Source organism: Anopheles funestus, chromosome 2RL (genome assembly GCF_943734845.2).
Source record: "Anopheles funestus chromosome 2RL, idAnoFuneDA-416_04, whole genome shotgun sequence".
NCBI classification, from domain to species: Eukaryota; Metazoa; Arthropoda; class Insecta; order Diptera; family Culicidae; genus Anopheles; species Anopheles funestus.
The window spans coordinates 17407592-17428252 of NC_064598.1; the positions used below are offsets into that span (position 1 = coordinate 17407592).

At 43.2% G+C, this 20661-nt stretch overlaps 1 protein-coding gene across 1 annotated transcript; it reads right to left on the reverse strand.

Moving 5' to 3' along the window:
* Window positions 1-117: 117 nt before the first annotated feature.
* On the reverse strand, window positions 118-20246 carry LOC125764078 (cell growth regulator with RING finger domain protein 1-like). Its single transcript, XM_049427917.1, has 8 exons — window positions 20052-20246; window positions 15542-17761; window positions 9913-10070; window positions 7151-7322; window positions 6544-6694; window positions 3577-3684; window positions 1510-1813; window positions 118-976 (listed from the first exon to the last, which is right to left on the reverse strand). Exons 2-8 carry the CDS (start codon window positions 15646-15648, stop codon window positions 795-797), a joined length of 1182 nt encoding a protein of 393 aa, XP_049283874.1. The 5' UTR covers window positions 15649-17761; window positions 20052-20246; the 3' UTR covers window positions 118-794.
* Window positions 20247-20661: the final 415 nt, after the last annotated feature.

Genomic DNA, 20661 nt, shown 5'->3' on the forward strand with positions numbered 1-20661 from the left:
CGGCTGAACGCGTTAGGCATACGATACGATAAGTCTGCAAGCTATCCTTCCACCATCCGTAAGAGGAAATGCATATGTAAAGGAAAATGTAAATAAAACCAACACTATCTTCCGAACTTGATTCACAGCGTTAATAAATCTTTATTTAAAACACAAATCAGTCATCCGTAGATAAAGATTTTCGATTCTCTATGTTTCTTTTGCTAACACACATCACTTACGTTTCCGTTTTAAAAAATCACAGCTAAAGAAATAAACCTTATCGAAAACGGGTCTAGCATAGATCGCTTGCAAAGAAAAACACCTCAAATAAAACGGACCAATTTGAAACGATCATCGTACACATCGGTTGCTTTACACATTCCTTACCCCCCTTTTTCCCATTACACGAACGATCGGCGAACGAATGGCTTCACGTATGTTTAAAACCATTCCCGTGTTACCGCTCTTCCTATTAATCCCTCCTTTATCACCTTTAACGTACTCGGCTCAACGATACTCCTGACTATCGATGGGGATCCGGAATGCGAAACTTTTACTACCGACAGGTAAACTAATACTAAATATATTTTTTCACATTTTTTACTCTTGCAAAATCTCTACAACTCTGTTTTCCCTTTCTAAACACAATGGTGTGTCACTGTACCTAATCGGTTGTCCCTCCTGTCTTACGCCGGAAGACACTGAGCCGGACGAACTATCGTGACGGAACGCGACGGATTTAAGATACGCCCGGAACGCTAATACTAATACATCATCCCGTCTCACACGCAGCACGCCTCCTACAGCGTTCTTCACCGAAAGCCGAGAAAATCGGTTAGCCGATCGTTGAGCGCGTCCAGCCAGTGAACGGTTCCTTTCGGTTTGCTGTTGACCTTAAGCTCGTTTGTCGTGTTGGCCGGTAAATATTCCTCGGTTCGTATGCAGAAGTAGCTCGTTATCGTGGCCCGACACATGGGACACCGGTCCAGTTTGGCTGTGGGGGGGGGGGGGGGGGGGGGGGGTGGAGTGAAGAAAAAGTACAAAATAAGAAAAAAGAAAAGAAAGGAAGAAAAAGCAGTCAATGAACGGTAAATCGATCTAGGCCGGTTGATATTGTACGCAGCTGCCGTTCGGTGAGAGTTTTTGGTAGAAAAAGGACACGCGTACAGTAGTGTACACACGTAGAACGATGCATTACTAATTGATCCATACACGTGGTTAACCTTAACGAGCGTTTGAAAATATGCTTAGCCTAACGACCATTCATTAGCATACGTATGGCTTGTGACTTGAAGGATCGCAGAGCAGGAGGTAAATGTATGGGGACTAATTATTACGATCATTTTGCACAGCGCGTCACACAGATCAGTACACGCGCCGGTTCACACATTTAATCAACTCCTTAACTTTCGTTAGGTGCGTAGGTAAGAAGCAAATTAGTTAATTGCAAAATTAACTTTCATTCGGTGCTTCGGCTCTATTTTGTCTCACCGTACTTTGCACTAGCGGAATACACTTGCAACTTACAGAAACAAACTGCGCAGATGCACGTGTGTCGGCACGGTAGTAACGCTCGGGAAAGTGGAAAGTAATGGCACACAACGCACAGCTGCTCCCCTACCGGGCAGTCCCGTGGGGTCGAATCTGAACAGAGCAGTGGTTCATTATTGCCGGCACAGGCTACCGGTTCCGCGAGCGATAGTGTTCCGGTAGGGACGGTTGTTCCTGCGGTGCCAATTCCACCACCATTGCCAGCGTTGGTATTACAGCCAGCACCAGTGGTCGTTGCTTCGTCTGCCGTCATTGGATCACCGGTGGCCAGATAGAGTTGCTGCAAAGAGGGAAAGAAAAAGAGCCAACGTTGAATTAAACTTAGAAACTGCAAAGATAGAGCCGTATATGTAGTGGAAATTAGAATAAGTATTATACAGTTCTATCCTAGTTTTGTATTCAATCGATCCTGAATTAATTTTCGGCTCCACGATTCTACTAACCCCCGCCTACGATCCGTAACATAACGTGTTTAAAATTACAATTTTAAACATTTATTCAAATTTTAAACGCTACCCCATGAGAAAATGTTTGCAAAATGATACGGCACCATTTGTACAACATTTTTCCTTTTCTTCTTTATCGCCAAAATGTCACCACTAATTATCCGAAGAAAGATAACAATATTGTAGAATTTATTCAGCAATGCATATTGGCAACATGGGCACGGATTGTTTTTCGCAGCAGTAACACGATCACCGGTCGGGAAGCGATCGTATCTCTTTTTCCTTATGGTACCTCATTTCCAATTCAACTCGATTTTTTAATATTCCATCGTATGACCTTCGGCTTGTCGCAAAACCAACCGCAAATACTAACGAAATGTTCCGTTCTATCGTTTCCATGCTTGCCAAAATGCGGCTCCATGTCAATCGAGTGTGATTTGATCTAATACGGATCTTTCCTCACTGGTTTCACATCTTAGGAATGGTGACAACCAGCAAAAAAAAAAACACCACCTTTAATCACAACCAAACAAATCGAAAAATTATCGAAGCCAAAACAAGAATCAAAAGAAAAAAAACAGCTTCCTAACCTAAGTAAACCGGTATTGCTAACTAGCAGCCGTATAGTAGCAGCGACAACCACCCAATCCAGCAATGAGTTCATTTATCTACCTTCGACACATGGCGGAGCAATGGTTCGCGGTTCGGTATAAATAAAAACCAGTCAGGCTTTAGCAGCCAACGGCTCGGCTCAACGACCGTTTCACCTTCCGCTCCATTCCACCGGTGCACCGCTACCAGCACCGATTCCGACTACTCGATCGTATCCATTGAGATCGAAAGCATAATCGCGCGGTGGTACAGTGTTTGTGTCGCCGTTGTTGTTTGCTACGTTACTGCGATTGCCACATGTTGCCCATGAAAAAGAAAACTGGCCAACAAACGGACGCGTTGGGGTGGACCCGTACGCGTTGCGTGGGGTGGGATGTGTGAAAAGAAAAACAAAACCATCCTCCCGCACATTAACCTGTCTGTTGATACTTGTGGTGGTTCGTTACTAGATTTCCAGCTTCCATCCAGCTGACTGGGGATAGGAAAAACGGGGTAGCGAAGAAGTGCTAGAAGGCGCAATGAAAGAGGTGTGTCTTTTATTTTTTATGCACCATCTCTTGCCGCACCGACAGCACCATTGGGCAGCATTAGGTTCATATTCTCTATTTCGAATGCAGTATCGCGATCGTGTCTCCGATCCGTTCGCCAACAGTGGTGGTAAATTGAACTGTGAAGGTCGCCTCAGTGCTCTCTGCGTGGTGTGTTGAAGTCTCATGCGCACATGGACATACAACTCACACACGATTGCGCAATGTCGAGCCCCCTTCTTATGGATGGATGGTGAGGTGAAATGTTTGTTCTAAGTCCGTGGCGAATTCAAATTCCGTTGGCCAATTAATCTCGTCGCTCTGTCTCCGGTACAGCAGACAGGGCAGTGTGATGTTGGTGTTTCGCAGCTATGCCAATGCCGGTCGGTGTCATAGCACCTTAAGTTCGTTAACTCTCGATTTGCTACTTGTTGTTGATCGTTCACCCAAAGACTTACCTTCAAGCAAGATAGTTGACCGCTCGCCTGCTTTAAGTACTGGGCCAAAACTGACGTCGGCAGTGGACAGACCGGATCCCGCAGATGGACGACATTTACCAGAATTACCTGTAATGAAAAAGAGAAAACGGTTATTAATGGAAATTATTACTTATTTCCTACTTAAATCAGGTTTAATTTTTGAACAGTTGCAACATAACAAAACGGATGAACTCAAACAACACTACTCACAGTAGATTCCATAATATGAGACTGTATTCCCATAGAATACAGTTGAGAAAGCAATGATGATGTTAAGCATAATTTAAAACAGGATTCTTTGGTGCTTCCATAAGGGACCAATGCATGACTGTCTTCATGGTGCTGAAATATTGTCCCTCATTAACGCAAAGCTTTGTTATACGCTAACACATTTATTATATCCGGCCTTGTTACAGCCAGCTTTCAAGGTCGCTGCTGTTTGTGCTGAAATGGCAAGCACACAGCAACAGTTTTATGGCACATCCCAACAGTTTCCCCTAGCGGTATAGCGGAATATCCCAAATTCTTTCTAATTTGCGTCATTCTTATGGTGAGCGTAGGATTAATCGATACGTACACAAACGTTCACAGTATGATTGCTTGATATCGAACGCTTGATGTCCTAGACTAGACAAAGCGCAAACACAGCATCCAAAATGTCCCGGCTACACGTCGAGCGGGGTCTGTTTTTAGCAAATCGGTAGAATCGGAAAATAATATTGAATCGATCGACCGGCACCACAATGGACAACTTATTTTACCCGGCACACCCGGCACAAAAGGTCGAAAGTTTTTTTTTACTGTATTTCGCACTGAGAGATGATCCCGAATGGTATTCGGCAATCGGTAAGATCACTTCTCGAAAACCGGTTCCCCGTGATGACAATATTTTCACTGTTCGATTGCAAGAGAAAGGAAAAAAACAGAGTATTACGACATTAGTGTGACGTCCATAATTACGTATGATATTCCGGATCGTAATGCCATTGAAGAAATTTGCGTTTTTTTTTGCAAAAACCGAAAACAATTACACACGTACCACCACTTCATCCCGATGCACGCAGCGAAACAGGATAAATTGACGAACTTTCCACCCGGTACGCAACACTACGCAAATTGCTTTCTCTATTGCAAGGGCGGGATTTACAAGCTCAATTGTGCATTCGACAGTGAAGTGATCATTACTCAACCACAACAGGTAAATACAAAACAAAAAGCACAAAAAAATGAATTGAAGTAAACATCCCATACGTGCGCCTCACCTTTTTCTCTCACATGTGGCCGCATGTGGGCGAACGTATGGTGAAAAGAAAGTGAAAACGAATCGTAAATGCAGCGTGTCCCAGCGAGATGCAAAGAAGATGTAGCCTCTTTCGCGGTTCAGATTGCCCCGGGTGAAAGTGTGTCCCTTTCATTGTCTGCTGTCGGTCTGACAAACCTTCCCCACACACATGGCAGCTTGTATTTCCCCGTACAGGGGTCGATCCGGTTCGCTTTTTCTTTGAAAGTGCGTTTTTTCTAGTGCGCCATCGTACGAGCGTGTAAAAATATGATCAAAGCTTTGGTACCAAGTAAACAGAGTAAGCTGAACTAAACTTTCCCTTGGGGAAGGGAAACTTTCACAACAGTGCGGAAGCGGGTTTCTAACCCGAAGGTCACACCCTCTGTGGTCATCCATCTGGATGACCCATTTAGGGTGATTAATGGACAATCGATTCATCAATCCGTAAGGAACGTCCGGAGTTCAATTGACTCAATGAAAGCTAAGGCAATTTATCTTCCAAACGAGTAAAAGTTGGTCAAATGTTTGTGGGAACATAACGGTGTACATACGTGAAGATGCCGGCCTTTCTTTGACCTACAAGAGCTACACATGGTGAGTAAACAAAGTACAAAACGGATCCAATATACTTGGCTATAAAAACTCATCGAATGTGCCCAATAAATACGTAGCTATGGATAATGACCGATTGTTGCGAAATCCAGATACAACGACCCATCAATAGCCGATTATGCAAGGACAAGAACTGTGTTTGTTTTTCCTCATTTCGGCAAGTTCCTGATGCTTCCGTCTCGTGTTTAAACGTTTTATTCCATCTACCACCAGACAAGCTTAATTTCGTACATATTTATTCAAGTCCACTTCCTCACAGCTTGCCCAAAAACGGGCTTTCCTCTACCGAACACAATCGTTACAACCGTGCGGAAAAAAAGTTCCCGGAAAGATGGTTTTGCAAATTCGGCTGTTTGCATATGGAAACGAGGAAACAAAATCATCGTTATGCGTTATGCTGTGTTTTACATAATCTGTTTGCTCTCGCGGAGTTCCGAAAAAAAAAAATCAACCGACTGATCACCTATGTGTTGGCTATGTGTCGCGAAAATGTGGGACAATCGACAATCCGTTTATTGATTTTTGCATTCACGATCTTTTGGTTGTTGATGTACCTCTGCGCCGACACACAATGGTAAAAAAGAGGATACGCAAGCAAAATATTACTCAACATTTAATTTATGCACACATACACAATTTGGTGGTTAGCGCAACTCCAGACAAGGAGCAAGTGTAGTGCCTTGAGAAAGGAAATGCAAAAATCAATAATGTCATCCCGTGAAGGCGTCAGCAAAAGTCTGCGTAATCGCGAGACTGTGACGATATCGATCTGTAGCAGGTTCGATTTTTGTTGTTGTGTAGATCACCTTTTAGGTCAGAGAGAAAGTGAAGACGATGGATGATGGGCCTGATACGTACGATGCCGGAACCGGTTACTGTATTTTTACCAACACCACAACACATACCCGATCTGGTCCATCATTAAATTGAACCAACTGAATGATCTCATTCGTTGCAACCAAGGACGCGATTGTTGACGCGAAACAGTCTTAGAACGGCTCGAAAATAGTCTGTCTAAAATGAGATTAAGCGTAAAATCACACGGTACTCACTGTCTCATCCGGATGCAGTAGCTCTTCTGGTTCAGTTTCACGGATCATAAACACTACCAACGGGTATGATAGCCTAGGAGGAGCGCCCAAAATCAATGGTGGCTTTGGGGATTGCAGTGCGATGATGTGCTCCGTATGCGGTTGACAGCATCTGTATGAAGAAACCGGCCCGTACCGAAGGGGCAGAATCCAAAGAAAAAGGATAGAAAAAAAAACGATCAGAAAAGGAAGAATACGATAGAATGCGCGAGTGGAGATACATAAAACCAGCTGTCAACTTTTGCTCGAACAAATTCTAACAAGTTCTGGGGATTTCCCACCATTTAGCATTGATTCTACCACGGTAGACACTTCTTCGTTATGGTAATATTCACGAATAATCGAGCTGTTTTTAGAAACAACTCGTTTTTGCTAAATAGGAACGGCTGAGGAAAATTAAAAATTCCCTTAAAAAAGGACACCTTGTGCTAATTGATAACAGAAGATCAGGCGCATAAACATCGCGAATCGGTCGAGCAAAGTTGTGTCCGCGCACGCTAATATGAACACCACCGGACTAATAGCCAATGGGCTTATGATATCGCAATACAAGGCAGTGAAGTCAGACCTTACGTTAGTTGCCAGTTGCTGACAGTAGCTGGAATCGACGATGTGCGAATTCGATGCCTCCCGGAGATCGTTCCACGTTCTCCACAGTGACACATGCAGCTCGCGGATAGAAACACCCCAGAACGCTTGCAGCGAGTATTTCACCTGACTGGACACCGCTAGGCGTACCTCTGGAAAGAGAAAACAATATGTAGAAATATACATGGTTAGTTACGTCGCTCGTAATGTTACGCATGTCTAGCAAAATAAACGTTAGTTAAACACTCGTTACAAATTATTCCAGAAGGAAGTAAAGCCAGATGACGTTAAGAGCAGCGCTGATTGAGAAAATCAATCAGGAAGTGGCGCAAAACCTGTTTGTAGGTTGACCCTTGATACTAGGGCACACAATGCACAATACTGCCAGTGTAAGGAAAGTGAAAATAATTCTGTTCCATCGCGATCAGCAATGGGGGAACGTATGCTCCAGAAGAATGAACAGTGTGGAGCACAATGCAACGATTATCCGTGCTAACGGGTAGCTAAAACTGGGAACTCACCTATTCCTATACCATTCGAGGAAGTGTACGCAATATCCTCACGTGATCTTGATCACGTAGTTACTAGCACTCACAACTCAGAACAGGTATTGCAACTTCGCGTCGCGGGCTGCTCAGATAGTAGAACATCTGATGTAAAGTTCTAGGTGCAACATTAGACTGGCACGTACAACGTACCTCGAAGTGTACTTACGATGAGTCAATGTCACACAAGAGAAGTCAGATTGCCGGGAACAAAACCCGGCGAAGGTGGCGGACAGAGACTAATTTTACGTCTTGATGAGGTGTTGTGCAAATGTAAGCAATGGCCAGACCTCGGAACACCTATTTACTTGCAGCATCATACGCGATCTTCGGTACGGTAAAGTTTGCATGAGGAATTATTCTCGGTAGCTTGGATTAACCATAGGTGCGCGTACACAGCCCGTCTCGTTCGCCCGTTGTGTGCACACGAAAGCATTAATATTGTACAAGGAACATGGAAATGCAAACTGCTGGTCGAACGAAGCGCCGCTTATTTTCACTACTTTGTTTACGGACGCAGTGGGGTCGCACTTTAATGCGACCCGCGCCATTACGTTCACTTTGCACATTAATGAACTAAGACGGATGCTGCCAGTAGTGGTGCATCTTACACGACCGCAAACCGTGGCGTACGTCACGTGTGTCTTGTTTAATGCAAGCATTAATTTTACAACAGACAATCGTCTCTAGCCGTCCGCTCAACTGCATCGTTTTGCGGTATCGTTTCGTGCGTCACAATTGCCGGCCGGCGGTTTTACAACAACAGACGAAGATGATGCTAACCAAATGCTATATAAACTCTAACCACATACGTAACCGCGGAACCGAATTGAAAATGATCACAAAATTGTTTCACAACCACACAATGGAACCCTGTCGAAATGAAACCTTTTGTAGTAATGAAAAAAATAAACACACACTTACTAAAAATGCGCAAAATTACCCTATACCTAATAGCTAGACAAGACAAGAGACAATTCTAATATGTGCTAAACGTGCAGTGTATGTTTAACGGCTTTAAATTACATTTGTAGCACGATTCTACAACGTCAACGCTGTACCACCGTCGCAATACACACTCGTGTGTGATCAACTTGTTAGCAAAACAGGCAAAACAATATTCTTTCCGCTAATGTGAATTCATCTTTAAGTAAGCCTTAACGATCGGAAGCGATTCTAGTGTTGTTGGACTATACTTTCCCAATTTGTTGTACCACCGTGTTTGCATTCGAAATTGCCTGTTACGGTGGAGGATCTCTCGTACAAATCATATGCTCCCGTTTGGAATACAAAAAGGAAACATTGATGTTAAAAGAAGCAATTATCATTATGAAGACACTATATACGAAACGTGCGTTCTTCGCTTTTGCAGTATTTAACATGTGTTTTAGTGGCGCACGATTATTATTCTTCCGTATTGATGGACTTACTAAGATAATGAACCTAGGTCACCTTTGCCGTTAATAGAATTATCACTCTAAACATGAATGTGACTCTTGTTGAATCACTTCCACTTCATCCTCTGCTTGATCTCGCGGTAGATTGTATCCTTCTATGTTCCTGTGTAGCACTAATTCAAATTCACATATTCAGAGACCTACTTCCTGTTTGGATTTCAACTAGATAGAGTCTTACTTACGATAAGTAAACGATTGTAACAACGTGTTTCAATGTGAACGTTTAAAAAAGCGGTAAAAATAAAATAAACCTAACCAACTGTGCGTGTCACGCATGGACTAGCCTTTACAATCTATTTCTATCGCCTGATCGGGCACATTCTCCTCGTATGGTTTGGCAAACGTTGCTTAAAAAACGACACTAAACGCCCTATTGCAAACTGGTGTTCTTATGTGTTTTGGGTTGCTAACCAATTCCGTACCGTATGTGGTTTCAGTGTCGTAATCAATTCCATTCTAACTAAAATCGAACAGTTACCACCTTTCGCAATATATCTACTGCTACCGTCGCGATCGAGTGATCTTTTGCTGCTAGCTCGTATAGCTCGGATACCGTGTACCATTCCTCACATACGCTCTGTCTTCGAAATTGGTAACCGGAGCAAAAGAATTCGATAGGCATACCGAATACGTGCTGTCGTCCATGCTTGGCGTGTACGTTCTGGTCTGTGCGGTGTGTGAGCCCTTCCCCAAACCTTGTGTTACAACAAGAACGCATTGAAAACATTGGGGCCACCTACCGTCAAACGAATTGTTTCCCGCGTCGAGTAGCCGAAATGTGAACGGTATGTGGACACGGGTCATTTTGAGGCGCGGTACATGCACGTTGTGATTCTGCTGCGTTACGTTCGACGGCCTTAACACGTCATCGGCCTGCACTCGAAGTATTACGGCGGCCCTGGAAGTAAACGAGTGTACACATGAGATTGATTTTTTTCTTTCGTTACACATGATGATGATGTTGATGAGTGTAATGAGATGAAACGTGACCAGCAGCGACAGCAGCAGTAACGGTACGTGCGACAACCCACAGAATGGGAACGAGAAAAAGAGAAATGTGCTGGCAGGGAGAGCGAAAAATGGAAAGAACGGTGTATCACAATTGAGATGAGGTTACGAGCAGAGGTACCAATGAACGAAATGGTAAAGGTGGACATTGTCGCGGTGATTTGATCTGAAGGCTGTGCAGTTGAAGAACCGTTAAAGAAATCAACCCCATTAAACACAGACCGCTGACCTTCCATGAGCGTTACCTTGTACACAGTAAGTTACCCCACCATCTTTCTTCGAGTGCCACATCGCTTTGAACGCTTATTCTCCAGCCATGGCATCCTCGTACATACACTTGAATGTCCTCGGTGATCACCACTTAAGCTGGTTAAAAGCCAACCACCCATTTACACCGTTTGTTTGACTTTGGGATACAATAAACAGTAAACCAAATACAGTGCCCAGTCAATTCCTACACGATGCACACCTTCAAGTAAAGAAAGCAGCAAGACGGAAAGACGGGTTCTCATGCAGTACAACATTCGCGTTTTCTATCAGTTTGCCACCGATCAGACCGAAGCTGCTACTCTTCGAATATGCCGGCAGTACGCTCGAATGGAAATCAGCTCGAAACGAAAGGAAACCCGCAGGGACGTTTGGGGCGAAAAACGATCGTACACAACTACCGTGTGATGTGAACATTACTGCCCTATGCCTTGTAGGGCAGTGGTGTAAAAAAGTATTTCTTGACGATCATGCCAGCGCACGGCATGTCACATCACGGTTCTACGTACACGATCTCGTCCATCCATAGCACCACAGCAGCCTACCTAGGATAGTAACGCACTCTGACCATCTGTAATAAAGAGCGTGGCGAAATGAAATGTCGCAAAGAACGTGCGCTGTAAATCGACTCCATCGGCATTTATCTACAGCTGACTCAATGCGTCCCCAATGGCGATCTACATGTTGCAAGCAACGAAGAACGCACACCAAACATGTCCATAAAACCGGCCTATCCGTGCAAACAGAAGTTGCAAACCAATCCAATCCGTCCGTTCTCTTTCTCGCAGGGCGTACGTATGTATCAGGATTCTGGATGCAGAGACAGCACCAGCAGCAGTACACATGGTTGTGGCCGATTCATGCGAGATGGCTTTACGCCGAAGATACACGGTCAGTTCCACACCGATCGATCACCGAACCAATCGCTCCAGGTTGTACGCGGCATCTCGGTCGTGTTTATGCGGGGCGCAGCAGATGAGGTGTGTAGACTTGAGACATGCAGCCAACACACACCGGTTTTTAAAACCAAGTCAAGGCTGACGAAGCGTTTAAGGTGTGTGCGTGAGTATGGGTTTTGTTTTGTATTCGCTGTTCGCCGTACCATGCAGCCTCCACAGCAACAACTGTTGGAGCTTTTCGCCGTCTTTCGAGATTTCTGTTTTTTGCTCGCAGAAATTTGCACTACCAATCGCAAAGTGGTGACAGCGTTCGATACCGAATCGTGCAGATCTCTTATGAAAAGCACAACGACGATCACGGGTTAAGATCGACAGCACGACAATGCAACTTTCAAGCGGTTTGCTGTAGTTGTGGTTTTATGCGAGCGTGAAAAAAACATCGTTTACATAAGGTTGGAAACTGTAAGAATGTAGTATAAAATAAACTACTCACTGATGGGGTAGTTCATTGCAAGCAAGAATAACTCCGTTTCCACTTTCACTGTCTGGCGAGGAACTATTTTATAGCACATATCGACCAGATGACTCGATGAGTCACGCTTGCTTTTTATAAACTTGGCTTTTCTACCCAGTATAAGAGTTTAGACATTCTTACGAACATAATTGCAAGAATATTAATCCAACACCAAGAAGGTACTTATCAACAATCCGTCTGGAATGGAAAAAGAATAGACCAGCATGTTTCATGGCTTTATCAAGTGAAGCTGAACATCAGCCGTACTAGAGAACTAGCGGACTATATCAGCATGATGTGCGCAATTTAAAGATGATCAAAGCAGAAGAAATTCAACGAGATTGATGTGCTTAAGCCGTACTTAATTGTGTTCCTTTCGAGCTTAATGACCCGTTATTGACTTGCACTTTCTTTCCCTTTATCTTATGTTCCATACAATGTTTCTACGGAACATATTTACCCATTTAATATTTAAGCCGATGTAGCTTAACTGTTTTAACTGTTTGCTTAATTCAGCAAACTTCGGTCACTATAACTATATCATTGTGAAATTTAAATCCATACTCTTACAGAATTTCCTATGGGATGGGATAAGAATACCCCTACTGTTCAATTCAGATCGTTTCGTTTTTAGCGCTTTTTTTCTAATGCACGGGGAAATCCATTAAGCTCTTCTCATCTAAACTTGTTACGAACCGGTTAAAGTTCATTCAAATACTTAGCTTAATATCAGCATAAAATAAAGCATCAGCTAATCCGTATCTTGCAAAAAGCATCCACTGTTTAACATCAAACCATCAGCACCTGTAGTATTATCCGTTTGACGCGGTTCGATGGTTTCCGAACATCAGCTATGCGTCGTTATGCGGAAGACAACTGCTGATCCGTTTTATGGTTACGTGTCGTACGCGATCACTCTGCTCCAGTGCCCCCAGCACCAGCAGCAGCAGTCCCTTCCATAGCGTCACACCCCCTCCCCTTCCCCTCCCCTTTCCTCGCTGTTTCGCCTATAAATTTATGGCCACGTTCAAATACGGTTGAACGCACGCACTCACGAACGAACGAACGGATAGTCGCTTCACTTTGGGTGTGTGCACTGTGTGAATGCTGCGCCGTTCGTCGCCGGTTCGCCGGTTGCGAATGATAATGAAATCATAATAATGCCGGTACAACAACTTGGTGCCGTAGAGGTGGCGTATACGTCCGCCGATTCTGCTATTTCTTCCTTTAAAAAAAAAGAACAGAAGAAAAAAAACAGACAGATCCCCCAAACCGATCGCGAGTGTTGTTGATGTTTGTTAATTTATGCTGCCCACGGTTGCTCCAACTCACCCGACCGAACCGAACGTTGCGTTTGGATCGTTTGGATGGGTGCTTGGACAGCAGGAAAGCGACAAATATACAGCGCACACACCAGCCGAGATGGGGCTACGGTAGAGGCCGATAACGCAAAAGGAACATTGAAACACTGCCACTTTTGGGACGATTTGTTTCTTCTGTTTCTGGCTTCGCGTCGCACTTTCAAGGACGCGGTGACAGACCGCCAACTACTGACGCTAGCTACATATAGACGAACGAGACGGAACAACGGATACCGAGCGCGAATCAATTTTAGCCGTGCGTTCTTATCATCAAGTAAGTGATTGGTGTAAACATTCGTTGTATTTACACGATGCTCAAAATCGTTGCGATCACATACAATGGATGAGAATATTTTAAAAAATAAAGGATAAAAACAACGACAACCGACATACGAATAAAAATGAAAATCGTATATCCAGAGCTGTTACAGAAGTCTCTATTTTAAAACCGCGAAATCCGCGCCAACCCATTTGAAATCCGCGCCAGATTTTCAAATCCGCGCCAATACGAAAGTAACTCAAAGAATTATTGAATCAAGCTTTGATAATGATAAAAACGTACTCAGTATTATAGAATAAAATGTATAGTTTTATTTTTACCCGATGTTGGAACATTTGAAACAAAATGTAGTTAATTAACCGTCTATGATGATTAATTGAATAACCGCTTTGCCTATGATGCAACAAATTGTTAAGTCTACGACTTGTATTTCCCAGGGAGACAATGCCCCAACGACCTGTCAGAAGCAGGAGAAAAGAAGAATAAAAACAAGAAGTTTGGAAAAAAATGCATAAAAGTCGCAGACAACGCCTGCGGAGACAAAAAAATATCTTTTTTTTTGCCACCTGCGAGCCACGTCTGTTAATCGGTGTTCGGCAAAAAAAGTCTTATTAGTTAGCAAATTTCCGAAAAACGACATTTTCTAACACTGCCAATTTCTAGAATCCACAAAGTTAATAAACAAAATATTTGGTAAAAGTTCATCATTACGTACTATGCAAAACTAATAGTTATTCCATATTCTGTGCCTGGCACTACCAATATGCTGGAATTTCATGAAGTCTGATTCAATAGCTAAGTTCAATGTGACACTTTTTTGTGAGTGGCAAAGATGAAAATAGGTGTTCAAATCATTTAATCATTTTTTGCATCGTATGTCTTACAAACAAAATGAGTATGCTTTCCCATTACGTCCACTACATTCAGAATTGATAAAATGGGCAATTTTTCGATTTTGATTATGAGGAGATTTGCTCTGAAGTAAAAATAATGACGATTTTAGACGTTATTTTATACATTTACGCAAAATCCGCGCCGATAAAGGGTAAAAACGCGCGAAATCCGCGCGAAACGCAAAATCCGCGCCAAACGCAAAATACGCGCTAGCTGTAACAGCCCTGTATATCATTTTCCGCAGCCATAAAAACAAGCTGAATAATAATGATATTTAAATGCAACAGTTTGACTGCGGAATATATTGAAATTCTGCTTTACACGTTTTTCTGATAACGTTTACTAATCATTTCAATAATGGCGACTGTTCCGTAGCGGGAGCCATGCAAAACGATAACTTACTAATTAGCAATGTTTTGATCAATCGATCATGAAATAGTCGTTCCCGTTAAGATGGCGCTAACACCTCACCAATACTTCATCTTCAGGTTTGATGTTGTTTTGATAAAACTGGAAACTACTCCAGCAAACAGCAAAAGAATCATTCCACATTCAAAACCATCCAAAAACCTGTTTTGATTTGGTTTGGAGCGTTTGGTGACGCTTTTTTGTGTATTTCGCGTTAACAATACCTTCTTACAGGTGTATCTGTACTCCAATGATTGTGGTTAGCCTAAATCAATATGAGCCATCTGTAAGCATGCGATAGCAAACGTAATCGATTTGTGGCCCATTCAAGCACGAGCGTATTAATACGAACGATCGTTGAAAAATTGCCCTTGAAAAACCTGTGAAACCCCGGAAGTTTTCGTGATGATAACATCCAAGACATTTAAATGGCATACGATCAGCCAACATGTTGGCACTAGAAAAATATTCGCTTCTGCATCCCACTACACTTCGGGTCGACAAACTTAGCCACGTGCCTTCGATGCGACTACCAGCGACCAAGTTGAAATAAGTGCACCGTGACGCGGTCCGATCTTACCGATCTTCTATCTCTATTTTCTCCTCTTTATCCTAACCATTTGAGACTAAATTCGATTTTGCTTTCGAAAATTTTCTGCTTTCTTGCGAACATTGCACCTGAACGTAGAAATGAAAAATGAATACGGTGAAAAGGCGAAAGTATGTGCAACTACTTACTTGATCAGGAACATGATCGTGGCACCGATGCACACGATCACTGCTGTCAGCGGAAGCAGGTTGGTGATTTCCGCCGCGGAGAATGCTAACGTACTAAACGCACTCATCGTGGACGATTTTTGTATGTTTCTTCTGTTTTTTTTTTTGTTTACAGATTTTGTTTTTACGACACTGAAAGTCCTTCTACACAGTGCACAGTGTGTGTGTGTGTCTATTGAAATGAATTGTTGTTAACCAAAAAGGGAAGATTTTGTTATCATTACACCAAACTTTTTTTTTTTCTAAATGGGTCGTTGATAAGCTCACAAGTACTAATTCTCTTGGAAGATGCACAAAAAGCGAGAACCTAACGCAAATGATACAGATCAATTGATGGCACACGTTCGTTCGTTCAGCCAACTCATGGACACATACACGATCACAAACACTTGCCGTCGCACAAAAGCACACACTACTGGATGGTGTGTGATAATAAATAAAATTAAATCAACCAACCAAACAAACAAACACTACAGTTTCATCGAATAAGCACGCGTGACACTGACGGAATCTCACAACACGATCAACACCGCGCGATGATCTGGTCGGCATTGGTCGCGATCCCGTCGATTGACTTTGTTGGGGTGTTTTTCCTCCACTACAGCAACAGAAGCTGCTCTCGATTTTGCTCTACCGCCGGAACGGAAGACGATGCAGCAGCAACAACAATATCCGTCGTCTGCAGCCACCCGTTGATGAGGGACAGGGAAAAAGAGAAAGTAACCCGAATTTAGATCGTTTGCGATCGTTTTGCCGTTTGCCTTTCTGATTTAGGATTTTGTTATCGCTGCTTTATGCTCCGCTCTCGAGCTGGCTTGTTTGCTTACGCGCCGGCGCTTTCTTTCGACGATCTCGGCGACGAAAGGCAAACACGCAAAACCACTCGACGTGGGAAACAAGATGAAAGTGCCGCTAGCTTCACAAATTCTCTCCCTCTTTCTATCTTTCTCGTTCTTTCTCGGTCGCTTTTCTCACTGTCCGATCCGCAGTGAAATGGTGTTATGTTGTTGCGCAGTTTCCACCGCGTTAGGTGGACTTTCACGTAAATGCGACTAAGTTGATTAACCTCCAGGAAGGGTTTACTCTCCGTTATAGAAACGGTATAATTCACGATTGCTCTCCGGAAGGTCGGGTGTGTCTTCGTACGGAAGAAGTCTTCGGACCTATACTTGCTTCAGACCACGTCTTTTAGAATGGAACGTTACCGTGTGGCGTTGTAGTTCGATAGCTTTATCGATCGAAGTTCTTCCGATCGACTACTTCCATCGACAACGGTACGAGAGGATGAAAACTTTACCAATTGTTTGCTTCTACCCGTGTGCCTGTTTCACAACCTATACCGCACAGAAGTATGCTGCCGCAAATGTACACGTACACCTCAAACGCCACCAATCCTAGTGACGACTGCAACAACTTGATACGATGTTTCCCGGCCGAATCGGTACATTGCCTCCGCCTCTCAACAGCGCTGAAACATAACTGAACCGTGCGTGAATGCGTCCGTCCGGTCGGGCGAGCGAACTGTGCTTCGGTGGTCCCCACCTACAGCACCTGCCACCAGCCCTCTGACACCCCTCTCCCACCACCAACGCTTAACTTCTATGAGCGACCGGATGAACGAACCTGCGTTGCGGGCGAACAATCGAACGAATGGTCGGGTGCAGCAACCGGTGCTGATCGTACAAGATGGGAAAGAATGATGATGACGATGATGATGACGATGGTGGGGCAAAACTTGCAGCCCTGCTTTTGTGGCAGCAGTGGCAGCAGCAGCAGCATCAACAACGCGCGTTGCCACGAACCCGCGACTAAATCGTTGGGCCCAGTTCGGTGGTCGTTGTTATCTTTTGTTATTTTCTTTTCCTTCCTATCCACTCGACGTCCCGTTTCGTTTCTGGCTTTTTTCTCTCGTGGATCCACTGTTCTACTGCATCTTCTGTTTATAACGTTCCAACCACTCAGCTGCACGCACCAAAATACTGTTTCTTCGACGTTCTGCCTATGATTTACCAGTTGGATTGGCGCAGCAGGACCGATCGCGTACGATCGTTTTGATGATGCTTTTCCTATCGGCTTTCCACCATCCAAAAACTGTTGCACAAAATGGAATCAGGAAACAGCTTTTTTGCACGAACAAAGCTTTAGGGGTTTCTCGTTATTGCCACACTAATCACTTCATTCCTAAAACGAGAAGAGGGAAAGGAAATGTGTGCTAGTAAGAATTATCTTTGCATGATCATTCGTCGGTTGAGGTATAAATGGTGTTAGTGGATGATTGTTCATGATTAGAGACCGCTTTCCCATCGCTTTCACCGCAGCTTACATTCTTTCGCTTCATTTTTCATTATTTTATGTTTTATGTTATTAACGCGAATTATTTATAATATTTAGATATTTGACACACTTTCAGTTATTGTGTTGTTCAGAGTTAATAATTGATCAATTTTTCACTTTGTTATAATATGCCAAATCTTTAGCTTCATTCAATGGTGTCCCATGGTATCGCACTATTGCAGCCTGGATTTTGAAATAAAGATTTGGGTTGAGGATCGTTTGCAGGGGTCCCAGGAAGTGTTATTAAAGACTTTTAGCTAGCAACGATGGGTAACCTTGGTAACCGAATTACATTTGAACACCTTTACCTAGCAACTCACGAAATTTACTCACAAGCGCCATCCCGATTTCTTGAGAAAACAGGTCGGATTTTAGCGCCATTATCTAAAAGGAAAGCGATACAAAATGTAAGTTATGGTGGAATGTTCTGCACGCAGCCCAATGGCTATAGCCTTTTCAACAAAAAGTGCTAATATATTACATCATCTGATAGGAATGTTTTTTCTCTCGTCTCCTTGAGGTGGTTTGGTTTGTATCATCAACATTCGTTCCAGAGGTTCCGATCGGTTCGCTAGGAGCGAACCACCCCATTATACGTTCACAATCAGTCTTATCGTGTTTTACTGACGCATGTTTGCACAGTTGACTTCTTTTCTATTACCCTCCTGGTGCTTTGTTGGGGACTGGGCTGCTGTGCGGACGAACGCAATGTTTTGTTTTCATCGTACCATCGACTGATGGCACACGGAACAGCAAACTAGATTGCACTTTAGCTTCCTCCATACCGGGCAACATTATGCTGTATGCGTCGAAGGAAGGACGTTTGCGTTTGCTAAGAAGTTCATTGATGCATGTACACGGACCTACACGTACCTGTACCGTCTATCTCGCTCTCTGTTCGTTCTGTTCCATTCGCTTTCTATCGTTTTCTTTACTAATTTTCCTCCCCCACTACGCACGCTGCTTGGTGTAGTTGCACAAGTACAGAGCGTTGTCCCAGCGAAGGGCAGACTTTGAGTTGGTGCTTTTGATGCGTCGTATGTGCTGGCCACTTCTCCCTCACCTCGGGGTACGGCGTCCTTCAGCAGTTTGATTCTTGTTTATACTTTACATCGATATGAGGGTTTTTCGTCGGTTGTCTAGAGGGCAAACAATGGTTTGCGGTACTTGTGATTCCAGACCACAATGTACCTAACTGTGGTGCTTCACTGAGATGAATTTGAACAACACGAAAAAAAACATGCACAAAAATGCCACATCTTTCCCATTCCCTTTTATAGCCTCATTTTGAGTGAAATGAGCTTGTGAGCGCGGCTACTAGGATAGAAATACCGTTTCGTTTTGGCTATTTTCATCTCGTCGGCTGATCTTCCGAAGCGATTTCAATCTGCAAATTCCCATCGTCTTTTTTCTTTGTGGCAAGTTAGCCCAAATCAACCATCTAACGGTGTACCGGACTAGCCCGGCCGATCGTGGGATGAAGAAAATACCAAAACAAAAATGTAGGACACAGCTGTACGCGTCACTATTTCCTTCGATAGACTTCCAATGGATGAAGTGAAACTGTGACAACCATCATTTGTACCTTGGCACCATGTCGCTGGGAAACCACGGTGTTTGCCTCTCAAATTTAGCACACTGTTTAACACCCACGTTCGTTCCCGTACAAAAGCGTGATGATGAATGTGAGCGATAAGAGTCTTTTACTGGCGTCCAAAAAATTTACAAATTCTGACACATCTGGTTTTTCCAGAACGTAGAAAAGCCGAATTAGAATGCGATAAGTGGACTAGGTAAATTTGCACTCTTTTTTTGTTGTTGTTTGCTCAAAAGATGATCATGTGTATCGGCAAACGTTGTTATCGCACTAGCAGCCGATGTCCTTTCTTGTTAATTTCTTGCGGCATTTAGAATCGATTCTAAACGCGTGCTGGTGTGAATGGAAATGTGTGTTCCGCTCGTAGCAGCAACATAAAATGTTTCTCTCGTAACAATGGAACAGAGTGTCCGTATCGTTAATCGACGCTACAGACAATGCTACCAAACGTTCACAGCGTGCATCACTTTGTTGCTTGTTTTCCGCATTTTTCTACGATACGCGATACATACATTATCAATCTACTGCTCTATTACATACCTTCTTCCAATGGTTCGCCGTAGTCCATGTTTTTATGTTTTGCCAGACGATACTATATCTAACATTCGCACACTTTTTTATTGCCAGCCTAGTGCATCAAAACCACGCAGCTCCTTTTCATTAGTCACGTTTGTTATTGAGCGTGTGGGGTTATTATTTTTTTCGTAGAAGCAAAACATTCGATAGACGTTCGGCGCACTGTCACACGAATCAGCTGATTCAAAAATTACCCTTTGGCTTGCGCTGTCAAATGGAGAAGATGATATTGTCCCATGCAGCAAAAGGCTTTTTCATACGTACATATTTAAAATGACAGTTTCGTGTTTATCGAGACTATATTTTGAAAATTTGAAATAAATTATGAGTTATAATAAAATTCCTTACCCGATGAAGCAGAGTTTACGAAATGATCTTCAAAGGAAGCATAAAAATCAAACAAAAAGTTTGTTATTTTTGATAGACATGTTTTGATTTTGAATTATATATACATAACCGCTATTCCTGAACACAGACAAACGGAAGAAGAAATCGGAAATGATCTCAAAACATATTAGTCCATCATAATATGTATCTTTATCTTTTGCTACTATCCTTCCTATAATTACTCCTC